Source organism: Geotrypetes seraphini, chromosome 4 (genome assembly GCF_902459505.1).
Source record: "Geotrypetes seraphini chromosome 4, aGeoSer1.1, whole genome shotgun sequence".
Taxonomy (NCBI): domain Eukaryota; kingdom Metazoa; phylum Chordata; class Amphibia; order Gymnophiona; family Dermophiidae; genus Geotrypetes; species Geotrypetes seraphini.
This window is the reverse complement of record NC_047087.1, coordinates 268072612-268086403: the sequence shown is the minus strand read 5'-3', so window position 1 is coordinate 268086403 and position 13792 is coordinate 268072612. Positions and strand designations below refer to the sequence as shown.

At 43.5% G+C, this 13792-nt stretch overlaps 1 protein-coding gene across 3 annotated transcripts in view; it reads left to right on the top strand.

Moving 5' to 3' along the window:
• DPYSL4 (dihydropyrimidinase like 4) overlaps positions 1 to 13792 on the top strand; it is a 66124-nt gene that overhangs the window by 28166 nt on the left and 24166 nt on the right. For all 3 annotated transcript variants that reach the window (XM_033941987.1, XM_033941988.1, XM_033941989.1), the window contains 4 exons: positions 525 to 689; positions 6026 to 6087; positions 6184 to 6264; positions 11814 to 11882. In XM_033941987.1, coding sequence (XP_033797878.1) covers positions 525 to 689; positions 6026 to 6087; positions 6184 to 6264; positions 11814 to 11882 — 377 coding nt within the window. The remainder of the gene's footprint in view (positions 1 to 524; positions 690 to 6025; positions 6088 to 6183; positions 6265 to 11813; positions 11883 to 13792) is intronic.

Below are 13792 nucleotides of genomic sequence, written 5' to 3'. Positions count from 1 at the left end.
AGTAGGCAGTAGACAAGTAGGCCTGGGGGGGGCTATTCTAAATGTTGGATAATGGGAGGTATTTGTAGTCAGGGGTAAGAGGGGAGGAGCTTGGGGTTTCATGGTTGGAGAGAGGGAGTAGAGGGGTTCGGGGTCAGAAGGAAGGGGGATTGGAACTGGAAGGTCTTTCCTCATTTGTTTGGCTTTGAGGATCCAGCTAATATTCACCCGGGGCTCACATAACTATTATGCAGGCCCTGGCTGAATATGGGCCAGCATTCACATAAGGTCCTGCTGCTAGTATTAAAACAATTAGCCCAAATATTCAGTGCCATTGCCCACACATGACCCAGCATTGAATATCTAGGGTGAATCTAACTGGCCACAGTCAGTGTTTAAAAACATGCTGATCGCTTCCTGCTAAAAATTGGCCTGATAACTAAAAGGTATAAATTATGAAATATGATAGCACTAATCTCTGCTTTGCTGAAGACTCAGGAGAATCCAAAAGAGCTAATCATCATTTCAAATACTTTGTTTTTCAGTTGACCACGTAGTCCCAGAACCTGGAATGAATCTGGTTGATGCATATGATCAATGGAGGGGATGGGCAGATAGTAAAGTCTGCTGTGATTATTCGCTGCATGTTGATATCACGTACTGGCATGAAAGCTTAAAAGAGGAGCTAGAAGCCTTAGTAAAAGATAAAGGTAGGACTGAACAGAGTGCTTTTCATCTAGTATATCATTAACTATTATGTGTACAATAAGCACCTCATTAAAATATAAAACAAATTATACCTAACTTCTCTAATTAAGAGAAAGAAGATGGGATTTGATATACTACTTCTTTGTGGTTACGGTCAAAGCAGTTTACATATTATATACAGCCACTTATCATATACCTAGGATAATGGAGGATTAAGTGACTCATTGCTTCTCCTCATTGTTTCCAACCCTCCTGGTCATTCTCTGGGTCCTCCGTGGACTCCATCTCCTCCAGGTCTTCTCAAGTCCTTCCTCTGATCCTTCATTGGTCCTCTCCAACTTCGGCAGCTTCCGGTGCCATTTACTGGTCACTCCGCCAGCTGCCACATCCCAGCAGGTCCCTCCACTGGACGCTTCTTAGATCTTGGTCATTGATCCCAGGGTCTCAGGCTGCTTCCCGAGGAGTCTTAACAGCTCTTGGTGCTATCACCGGTCTCTATGCCAGTCGCCACCAGCCCTGTCAGTCCCACTGACGATCAGCCACCTGACCCCCCTCAGCATTGGACTCTGTCAGCTATTCCAGCTGCCTCTTGTGGGTCTACCACCAGTCCCTCACTCCCTGGCATTTTGGGTCTCCACCACCTGGATCCTACTTCACCGGTCCTACTTCCAGTCATCAAGTCTAAGCCACTTCCTTGATCCCAGGCTCTACCGGTCCCTCTGGCTACTCTTAGCTCTTTCCTGCCTGTGTATAGGTCCACACAGACCCTTCCACCACCGGGCTTCCATTCTCCACTGCACCAGTCCCCCCTGTCAGGACTGGTCAGCTCAGTCACTCTACTCCGCTGCACCGGACCCCCTGTCAGCATCAGTCAGCAGTGGCCTTCAGGGCTTACTGGGAGTTAGGCAAGAGGCCAGAATTTCTCCTCCCAAGGGTCACCCAGTTCCTGAAGGAGCTCCTTACCTTCTGAGCTTTCTGTGCTGGGAGCTGTTTTTTTCAGCACCACAATCCACTCAAGGTAAGTGAACAGCTCCTAACAGCACTTGCAGCTCTATGCGGAATAGCCCTTCTCTGAGGCTCAATGAGCTCTACTGCTCTGGCTCCCTCCACTAGCCAGTGACAAGTACTCTACCCTGTCACACAATGGCATGGAGTTTGAAGGTAGGTATGACGGAGGGAATGGTATATTAGTAGATTTCCTTATGAACATTTCCCTACTGGTATTGAAGATAAACCACCTTACAGCAGGTGGTGCTAACCTGCTGAGTCAGGGAGACGAGGCTCAGACAAGGAGGTGGTTAAATGCCTTGGGACAGATCAGAGAGGCCTAAGGGACAAAGTCTCCTGGAGGGAGACTCCAAGGGAAGGGATCTTCCAAAAGTGGTAGCTTGGCTACAGTACCCATGGAGGACACTTAGGGAAGCAATAAGTGGCCCCAATTCAAAGTTTGCATCCTGGGTTAAGAAGTACGGTAGATGCCTAGGAACTGCATAAGAAGACTGCAAAGGTAAAAAAGTGCCTTCATATATCTGTGAAGACCCAGGTTCTGACTGTCATGGTTGGATCCAGTCTTTATTTGTGTCACAATCTAAGAAAAGGGACTAAGTCTTAGTGCACACTTACTTGAGAAATGAGGCAGCAATGTCAGTTGGGTTCTATTTATCAGATACAACAATTTGTTAATTAAAATGGTATATCTTTGGCAAATGAAATGATAGAAAGATGTGGTTTGTTGCATTTGAATCAGCATCTTCGTGATTACTTAGCCAGCTGAATAACTCAATTTCTAAGACTTGGTCCCTTTACTTGGATTATGACACATGTGGGAGTGACTTAAACTGTGCTAAGGAAGCCTAACAAGACAGAGCTGCTAAGAAACAAGAAAATAATTGTCAATGTGGTTGTTGCCGTGTTTGAGCCTGAATTTGTGACAGGAACACACTGTGATTCTTTAATTGCTGGTTTACTAATAAAGCTTATTTTTGCTTACACTACACCTGTTTGTGTCCGTAAGCCACACTGTCACAGTAGATCTATCCAGCCACCAGCATTGAATATTCAGGTGAAGGTTTGTATCTAGTGGCTGGCCTACTAAGGCCTAGATGCCAAAGATAGACCCATCCAAAAAATCAGGTCTATCTAGCTGCAAGCCTTAGTTGGCCAGCTGCTGAATATTGGCAGCAACCAGGTATGTCACATGACATAACCAGTCTCCAGCCAATCCAGAGAACAGGAAATTCAGTGGCAGATAGCCAGCTGTCTCTCACTGAATTTCAGCGGCTAGCTGGCTATATGCTGTTTGGCCAGACAGGAACTGTTTCTGGCCAGCCAAATAATGTTGACTATCAGCTGGAATCTTTCTTTATAAAATAGGTTTAAAATACGCACCTTGTTGCCCTATTATCCAAGGCTCCCTGTTCTAAAATTCCCATTGGTATGTTTAAGGTGGGTGAAAAAAAAAAAGTCTCTGAGCAGCTGATTGAAGACTCATGACACCAGGATCTAAGCCCTGGATCCAATTAAGTTGCAAGTCCAAAAGAACAAGAGCCAATGGCAAGATCAAACTGAAAATAGTACTTCAATTTCTTTTTCAATTACTCTTTTGGCTGTTGCAGATCAGGCGGGTATATGCTCAACAAAGGAACATATTTTCTACTTGGCACACCGTAATTCAATTCACTTATCACAGTTGTACTTCAGTGGTTTGTTTAGGATTTGCTGTAAAACTAATCAGTCGTGGCTATAAATAATGCAAAATAATTGTCATGTACTGTAATAATTGTCATGTACTGTATTCCACTCTAGATTTGCGGGGACGGGGCAGTGACAGGGACCGAGCTCGCAGGGACGGGACGGTGACCGAACTCGCGGGGATGGGACGGTGACGGGGACCAAGCCTACGGGGATGGGACGGTGATGGGGGTGAGCTCGTGGGGATGGGGCGGAGACGGAGACAAATTTTTTCCCCGTGTCATTCTCTAGGGAGTACCTCTGTACAACAGTAATTTTTATTTTAGGGAAAAAAGACCTGAGATTGGAACCATACGCACAGTCTTCTCATAGACTTATTTGTGTAGAGGGGCATAATCGAAAGGGACGTCTAAGTCCGTTTTCGTCAGTCACAAGTTGTCCAAAGTAAAAAACAGCGTAGGACACATTTTTGAAAAATACGTCCCAAAATTTTTTTTCTTTCGAAAATCATCTAACTATTAGTCCTGCCGATCTGATCGTCCAAGTCGCTAAAGTGTCCATCTTTAAACCACATTTTCGTCCAACTTTTCATCCAAGTCCAAAACGCCTAGAACAGGCCCTGTTGGACATGGGAGGGGTGTGCAAAGTAATGGACTGAACACCCAGACATGCAACCTAAATAGTGGGGTACCTTACAGGGCACTTCTGTGAACTTCACAAAAAGGGTGCCATGTCTTCTCCTCACTACAGCTCCCTTATAGATCATGGTGAGCCCCCCAAACCACCTCCAGAACCCCCTAGACCCACTTATCTACCACTCTAATAGCCCTTATGGCTGCAGGAGCCACTTATATGCCAGTAAAAAAAAGAATTTTGGGGGTGTATAGGGGAATGCACATGTTTAAGTAAGAGAGGAAAAGAATTTGGACAAATTTAAGACCAAACTTATGAGTTTTCTCTTTAAAGATGCTTCTAGTGAATAAACATAATGCTTTTGTTTCTTTTTATCTAATATTTTATTACAAACTATATTTGTTTCCCCTCCTAATGTTTTTACCCCAAATATATTGAATTAAACATTGATTGTAATCCCTTAATAATTTTCCCTTTTATTTTGATATTGTATGTATCAGTCACTTAATTTAATTGATTTAAACTTTGTATAGGAATGTTTGTATTTGTCATTTTAATTTGTTTAGATTTATGTCTGTGTGATTTGTTACCCATATTTGGCTATTTTAGCAATTGTACATTGCCTAGAACTTGGAATAGGCGATTAATCAAATTATATAATAAACTTGGAAACTTGGAATGTTTAAGTATCACCGTCCCATCCCCGCCACGTCCCCGCAAACCTAGAAAGAAGATTGTTCCGCTCCGTCCCCGCTAGCTCACCCCATTACCATCCCATCCCTGTAGGCTTGGTCCCCGTCACCGTCCCGTCCCCACGAGCTCGGTCACCGTCCCGTCCCCGCAAACCTAGAGAGAAGATTGTTCTTTAAGTATAAGGAGTTAACCAAAGTGGATGGTATTGGGGAAGGGAGATGGGGAGGTAAGGAGAAAAGGCAGGGGCGATTGATAGGGAAGAGTCAAAAGGGGATAGCGATTCAAATATTCTTAATCTATCCTCTTCCCCAGCGTCTTCTTCCCACTCTCTCTTCCCCAGCGTCTTTTTCCCACTCTCTCTTCTCCAGCGTCTTCTTCCCACTCTCTCTTCCCCATTTTCCAGTATCTTTTCTCCACTCTCTCTTTCCCATTTCTCAGTATCTTCTCCCCACTCTCTCTTCCCATTTCCCAGCGTCTTCTCCCTACTCTCTCTTCCCCATTTCCCAGCATCTTCTCTCTACTCTCTCTTCCCCATTTCCCAGCATTTTCTCCCTATTCTTTCTTCCCCATTTCCCAGCGTCTTCTCCCCTCTCTTTCTTCCCCAGTTCCCTTCAGGCTGCTACAGCGTCTTCTCCTCTCCATTCCCCCCCCAGCACCCTTCATGCGGTCCAGTAGCTCCCTCCCGCTGGCCGGCCATGCATCTCCCTCCCTCCCTTCTTCTTACCTTCTCTTTGTGGTGATTTCTATAAGACTATGTGTTGTATTGCAGCCGGAGCCTTGAAGTCGCGATGCATTAGCTGCTTGAAAAGTCTCCTCCGATGCAACCGGAAACAGGAAGTTGCCTCAGAGGTGACTTTTCAGCGCCACACGCGACGTGATTTCAAGGCTCCGGCTTGAATACAACGCATAGCCTTATAGAAATTGCCACAATGAGAAGCTATGGGAAAGGGAGGGAGGGAGGTGCATGGACAGCCGGATGGCGGGAGAGAGGAGGCTGCCAGACCGCGCGCTCATTCACCGTGCGTGCTCACTCCTTTAACTGCGGAGACAAGACCATTCACCGCTCCACGGGGTGGTGAATGGCTTTGTCCCTGTACTCGCGGTAACCTTTTTTTGTCACCGTTTTGGCTGGTTACCCAACGCTAGCCGTGGCTAGCCACGAGTAACAACCACCGTATCATTCTCTAGTACTCCCTTATAATAGAGTGGAATAAAGTACATGCCAATTATTTTGCATTATTTGGACCACTTGGTCAGATAGATTGATAATATAAATAATGCAGCAATTGATGTGAAAAAAGATGTCTTTTTCTGCTTTAAGGTGTCAATTCATTTCTTGTCTACATGGCTTATAAAGACAAGTACCAGTGCACAGATGCTGAGGTAAGAAATGATTGAATTCTAGCTGATTATCATGGACTAAACAGCAGAAATGCTTAGGATCTATTTCAACCCTATGCCTTCTTTTTCTCTTGATAGATGTATGAAATCTTCTGCATTATTCGTGATCTCGGGGCTATTGCTCAAGTCCATGCTGAAAATGGGGATATTATTGAAGAGGTACTGTGCCTGCAGTCATTCTGTTGAAATGCAATGGCCCTTATGTCAGAATCATCCCCATGTGTAAATAGCAGCGTTTACATATATAGAGAAGCCTGCATTTCACAGCAAAGAGGATTTACACATGGGGAGGTCAAAAAACAAGCAAGTTGATAGGAATTGTTATGATAGAGATGGTAAATAAGACCAAGAATTTTATAATACCTCTGTATTGCTCCATAGTGCATCCTTTTCTTAAGTATTGAGCTCAGTTCTGGTCACTGTACCTCAAAAAAGATGCAGCAGAATTAGAAAAGTTTCAAAAAAGAGTGACCAAAATGATAAAGGGGTCTGAATGCTTCTTATATGAGGAAAGCCTTTGCTAAAGGGGTTAGGGGACACTTAGGGCTCCTTTTACGAAGGTGCGCTAGAGGTTTTAGCGCACGCACCGAATTAGCACGTGCTAGCTGGAAATCTACCGCCTGCTCGTGCGCACAGCAATTTAGCGCGTGCTATTCCGCGCGTTAAGGCCCTAGGGCACCTTCGTAAAAGGAGCCCTTAATGAAGTTACATGGAAATACCTTTAAAACTAATATGAGGAAATATTTCTTCACTCAAGAATAGTTAAGCTCAGGAACTCATTGCCAGAGGATGTGGTAACAGTAGTTAGCGTAGCTGGGTTTAATAAAGGTTTGGAAAAGTTTCTGGAGGAAAAATCCTTAATAAGCTATTGAGACTGTAATGGGGAAGCCACTGTGTGCCCTGGGATCAGTATTATGGAATCATGCTACTATTTGGGTTTCTTAATTGAACAAGTGGGTAACAAGATGGTCAAAATTTATTTTTCAGCAATCTTTCTAAATACTTCCTATATTGCTAAAACCTGCTGATCAATAATAGTTCTACAGCAATCTTAAATAATAAAATGCTAGCCGCGCATGCGCACTTGCCTCGCGTGTTCCCTGATCCCTTTTCTGTCGGGATGTGGCAAGACAAGTGCGCATGCGCACCCTTCCCTGCTCTCCACCTCACAATACAGACCACACCACGCTGCCCCTTCACAACGGCTGCCACAAGCATCGCCGCCGTGCGCACCCGAGGGCAGAGGCAGCCCACGCGCACGGTGGACGGAGCGCGAGGACGGCCGCCCGACCGCAAACTGTAAATTCAAACTCCTGCCGCGGCTCTGCCCCCGAGGACAGCAGCCCTTCATTGACTGCCGGTGACCTGTTCAGCTACTCTCTAGAAACCTTACCGCGGTCCCGACTCCAGCAGCACTGTACACACGCTGCTTCGGGGCCTTCTACTGCCCTGATTTACTCTGGCACAGAAGCAGAGCAAATCAGGGCAGTAGAAGGCCCCGAAGCAGCGTGTGTACAGTGCTGCAGACACTGCTGGTGTAGTAGGTTTGTCGGGACCGCGGGAAGGGAAGGGGGGGAGGCGGAAAGGGACTAAGGGAGCCAACCAGTCCGCGGGAAGGGAAAGAGGGGGGGTTAGGGGAAATGCTGCTGCTGCACAGGAAAGTAGTGTGGGGGGAGGGAAATGAAGAGGGAGGGAATGCTGGTAATATACATTAAAAACAAACAAACAACTTACTCTGTGAAACTTCAGTTATTACAAAAAAAAAAAAAAAAATAGGTGACATATGGCACCTCCATATACAGAGAGAGACACACACAGGAAAAAAAAACCCTTAAAGACAAGGAGCAATAGAGAAAGATTGAAAGAAAGAAAAAAAATAAAAGGAGAGAGAGACACAGAAAAAAAAAAATCCACATACATCAGCCAAAGAGACAAACGCCAAAACAAACACAGGGCAGGGAAGCGCCAAAAAAAAAAGACTTCAGCTGCGAGCCGCTCAATGGGACCAGGCAGGCAGCCACGCGAGGGAGGGCAACAGAATGAAAAAAAGGTAACGTGCAGGGAGAAGCTGGGCCTGCCTGCGGAGAACACAATAAGGGAAAGGGGGGCCCTTGGAGCAGGCTAGACCACGGGAATGGAAGGCGGAGGGGCCAAAAGGAGCAGGCCACATTGTGGTAAGAGTAGGGAAGGGGTGGGGGAAAATGCTGCTACTGCTGCACAGGGACCTGGAGGGGGAGGGAAATGCGAGCAGGAAGAGGTGATGATGGACAGGGAGGAAAAAAGGAAGGGAGGCTTATTGCTGGACAGAGGGAACAGGAAGAGGTGATGATGGACATGGGGGGGGGAAAGAAGGGAGGCCTACTGCTGGACAGGGGGAGCAGGAAGAGGTGCTGCTGATGGACAGGGGGGAGGTAAAACAAAGGGAGAAGGGCTGCTGCTGGATAAGGGGAGCAGTGAAGGGGTGGTGGTGGACACAGGGGAGGTAAAAAGAAGGGAGAATGGACAGGAAAAAGCGGCTAAGGAGACAGAGAGAAAAAGAAATAAAGACACACACATATATTCTAGCCCGTTAATGTAACAGGCTATAAAGCTAGTTTAGAAATAAAACTCTTAAACACATTCACTTTCCAATTATGCATAGGATTCCCATTAAACACTTTTCTTATCAAGAAAGGTGAGCCTATCATAATATACTAGGAAATCAGATCATAGGACCTCTTATGATTTAGATATCATTTCAAGTCCATTTCCTGTACCTTTATTTCATAATCATTTATGCTTACTCTTCCTCCCTCTAACTTATTGAATTATCCATAATGGCATAAAATTCTGATTGGCCTAGGTGCTACCCATGGGAGGGGCCTTAGGCACATTGGCCAACCTAAGATTCTGGTTGGCCCAGCTGCCTAAGGCCCCTCTTATGGGCAGGTCCTTAGGTTCCTGGGCCAATCAAGCCTTTAGGTCCCTCTCTAGTGCATTCCACAATGCATCAGGAAGGGGCAGGCCTACCATTCAGATGGAGACAGGCCTGCCGACCAGCCAGAGGGAAGACCCGTCCATCCGGCTAACAAATGGGGGGGGGGGGTCTGGGTGGGTGTCGGGTGGGGTTAGGAGAGATTCTACAAGAGGTTCGGGTGGTGGCCTGGGCTATCCATGGAGGGGGGTATTCCGGCAGGAGGGATTTGGCATCCCTCCTGCTGCATTCGTTAGGGAGGGGGGTTGGCAGGCAGGAGGGACCGGGCATCCCTCCTTCTACCTTCGTTAGGGAGGGGGGACGAGCGGCCACAGCTGCTAAACTTATTGTGGCAGAGAGATCCCTTGCCGTGATAAACTCAGCAGCCGCATCTGCTTACATTTTTATGGCCTACATTGTACATGTCTCCCGCTGGCCTAGGGAGACACGTACTGCTGCCTAGGTCCGCCTAAGGCTACTTCCAGGCCAAACCATGCCCATGCCTAGATTTTGGTTCCACCCGACCTGCCCCAACCATGCCCAAACCACAATTACTCTTATAATCTCCAAATAGTGCAGTTATACACATGTAAATACTGGCTTTTAAAAATCTTGTTTTATATGCATATGAGAGATACACATGTAAATGTTAGTAGTTACACATGCAAATTGGGACTAGGGCTCCTAAAATAAGGGCCAAGATATTTATGTGCAAAGAGTCCCAATGTCTGTGGCTAAAGGCATGCCATCAGCTTGCTCTGTACTGCAATGGCATCCAAACAACAAAGCTGCTATTTTTAATGCAGGGGTGGGGGAAAGAAAGACTTTGGACCCCAAGCCAACCCTTGCCCACCCCCCCCCCTCCCAAATCAGAGGGCTGGCTATGCTCCTTCTTTAAATATTACTAAAAGGCATAAAAATCAAACAAAATACTTCTAGAGATAGACCAATCCGTTTTAACTCAGTGGCTTGATTTTGAGGCTAAGCAGGGGGGGGTTTTCCTCTCTGAATTTCAGTTGGGATTTAGGAAGTTTCATAGCACTGAAACAGTTTTACTGGACATTGTCCGTGATTGCTGGACCTAAACAGATAAAGGCGATGATGTTTTATCGGTACTACTGGTTATGAGTGCTACATTTGACACTCTTCTAAAGCATGCCGTACTCCTTTCTTGGTTAAAGGAAATAGGGATTTGTGATGTTGCATTAATTTGTTTTGCATCTTTTGAAGCATAGATCACAGAGTGTTCTGGTTGTTTCAAATATATCTGAGCCTAAAGGGCTGAAGGATGGTGTTCCATAAGGTGCCTTATCACTGTCGCTCTTTAATTTGTATATTAGACCAGTTGTTGACATCACATTAAGACATGGAATGCATGCCCATTCATTTGCTGATTGCATTCAACTGCATGTTTCACTTGGACCAGCTCGTGAAACTTGAAGATTTGTTTAACTGAAATAAAAAATTGGATGACTCTGAATAAGTTGCAGCTAAATGCATCTAAAACTGAACACCTATGGGAAAAGTCAGAATTAGTGGTAAAAGTTCAGGTTTGCAGTTTAAGTGAAGTACTCAATGCTGGGTCAGCTTTCACCAATCGTGTTCCCCAATTGGCTTCTAACCGTTCCATCACTTAAAACTATTAATACACGAAAACAATACATTTTTTTCAGTTGTGGTCCCTCAATTGTGGAATTCCTTGCCAATCTACTTAAGAGAAGAAAGAAACATTGACAGATTTAAGAGTCAGTTAAAATGCTTTCTTTTTAAAGATGCATTTGACTGCTAGACATCGTAAAAACAACAAAACAAAACCAAAAATCCCTCCTTTTGTAATTTTCCTTGATTGTCTCATTTGCTTCCAATTATTGTACTTCTATCCCACTTACCCTGCTGGTCCTGTCTGTCTTGAAAGTCATGCATTTGCTATATGAACTTTTTGTTCCCCTGTATATAGTTATAAACTGTTTTTAGAATTGTGCATTGCCCTGAATATATGATTGGGTGATCAGTCAAATTGTAAATAAACTTGAAACTTGATTTCTTTTTATTATTTGCAGCAATTGTATGTATTTTTCAGAATCTGGTTTTGCACAGTTGCTTTTTGCATATGTGATATCATGTATGGACTATTTTAATGTATTGTTTATAGGATTACCTGCAAAGAGTTTGAGACTTCAATGTGTGCAGAATGCAACTGTTCGACTTCTGAAAAATCTAGGTATTCAAGACCCATGTCTTGCCTGTTTTAGCTTCTATGCATTGGCTTCCAGTTAGGGAACACTTTCTTTGATGTTGTCCCAAGATATATCCTACATGTTCCTTACGTTCACAAAGTGAGAGGCGCTTATGTGTGCCCTCAGATCACTTAAGTTAGAGTCTCTCTGTGAGGTTATTAAATGATTTGTGTGATTCCGCAAGGTTGAAAGAAGATATTTATTTTAATTTAGACTTTGAGAATTAGAATTTTCAGGCTGTTTTAATATTATGATTTTAAACTATATTTATTGCTTCTATTTGGGTTTTTGCCAGGTACTTGTGACCTGGATAGGCCACTGCGGAAACAGGATACGGGGCTCTTTGGACCATTAGTCTGACCCAGTATGGTTATTCTTAAGTTTTTATTATGTTCTTTGTAACTCATTTTGGGCATCTTTTGGGAGGATGAGCTAAAAAAAAAAAAATTGAATGCACAAATATATAAATAAATGTTAAGCTTGCCTTTCATTTGACTCTTCAACTTTGAATGACTCAGGAAAAGAAGCATTTGCTGACTCTTGGGATTACAGGACCAGAAGGCCATGTTCTCAGCCATCCAGAAGAGGTAAGTAAAGCTCTCATAGTACAGAGCTCAGAGATCTTTAGAATTCTGCACTTCATACAGACAACTGAGAGTGATTTTCTTTTTTTTTTTTTCTTTTGTAATTTAATTTTCTTTATCAAATTAATAATAAAATAAACACATACAGAAATAAGATCAAGCTCTATCTTAGTTCACAATATTGAAGAAAATCAAAAGAAGAAAAAAAAATCATTCCTAAGGGAAATTACTATCCTTACTTGTCCAGATTTCATTAATAACAGCAATTTGTGATATAACAATAGAGGAACTCTCAACTGATGCTCGTAGAGGCCTTATGGTAGTCACAAAAGCAGATAGATGTGAAGGCTCAAAGAAAACATACTTCTTTTCATGAATCTTAGTGATACATTTATAAAGATACTTCAAATAAAAAATCTCACCCATTTATATTAGCATAGGATGAAAAAGGAGAAATTGCATCCTTCTTTCTTTTTTTTAAGTGGCATGGGAGACATAAGGAAAAATCTTAATAGCAAAATTCAAAAGAAGAACTGTACAATGCCTGAAATATAGACAAAAGTGTCTCTATCCACTGCCTAAGCTAATTGTACAAGCAAGGTATTGGCAGTTTAAATCCTCAGAGCTAATCTTCCAAAAGTGCTGAGACATCCAAAGGGTCCATCTTTTATTCTTGTTCCTCAATATTATCAATTTGCTTCTTATCAAAGAGGGAGGTAGTAAATCTTTGCAATAGGTGGGAGAGATTGTTGCAGAAGATTCAAAATTTCTATCAAATATCCATGAAACATGTCCTTGGGGGTAACCAAAGTCGATTTAAATCAGTGGTCTCAAACTCAAACCCTTTGCAGGGTCACATTTTGGATTTGTAGGTACTTGGAGGACCTCAGAAAAAATAGTTAATGTCTTATTAAAGAAATGACAATTTTGCATGAGGTAAAACTCTTTATAGTTTATAAATCTTTCCTTTTGGCTAAGTCTTAATAATAATATTATAATTTATAGCTAAAGAGACATATGATCAAGAAACTGTTTTATTTTACTTTTGTGATTATGATAAACATACCGAGGACCTCAAAATATGACCTGGTGGGCCACGAGTTTGAGACCACTGATTTAGATAAATTGAACATTTTCAGATTTGTAGAATGTGCTATATTTTCCAAATTTTCTGTTGTAAACCTCAGGTTTTGTTGACAATGGCGTACCTGGAGGGGCAGAGCACCCCTTCCTCTGGCCGGAGCACCACTTCCTCTGGCCGGAGCACCCTATCCTCCAGGCAGCTCGGGGGTGCTTCAGTATTTGCAGGTCTGTGATCCGCCTGAGCATGGACGTTGGCTCTTCTGGTCTCCCACCTCAGAACAGGAACTTGATATCAGAGGGGATCAGGGGCCAGTGGAGTCCGCGGTCATGCACAGGTGGACAGCAGACTCGCTTTTGGGGGGGAGGGGCAGCACCTCCAAGCCCCCAGCACCCTGGGCAGACTGCCCCATGCCCCGCCCTTGTTACGCCACTGTTTGTTGACCTTTAAGCATAGTTGCTTGTAAAACATATACATTATCAACTCTTCCTTTCAAATGAGTCAAATCTTTCTTAATCTTAATATTTTCCTGTTCTACTTTATGCTCTTTATTGATGACAACCGGTAAGCACAATATAGTAAACATCGAAACAGTCATCTTAGGCTACAAACTAAGCACCACAAATTTATTTATTTTAAAAATTTCTGTACCGTTTAAAGCTAAACGGTTTACATAATTTTGTAAAAACATGATAAAACAGACACACAAACAGTCATCAGAAATCATAGCTACAAACTAATACCATAGCTTATATAATGAGAATCATGACTGATTCATCGGCACAAATATGGCAATGGTCCAGAATCTGTAGTCATCAAACACATTTTAATA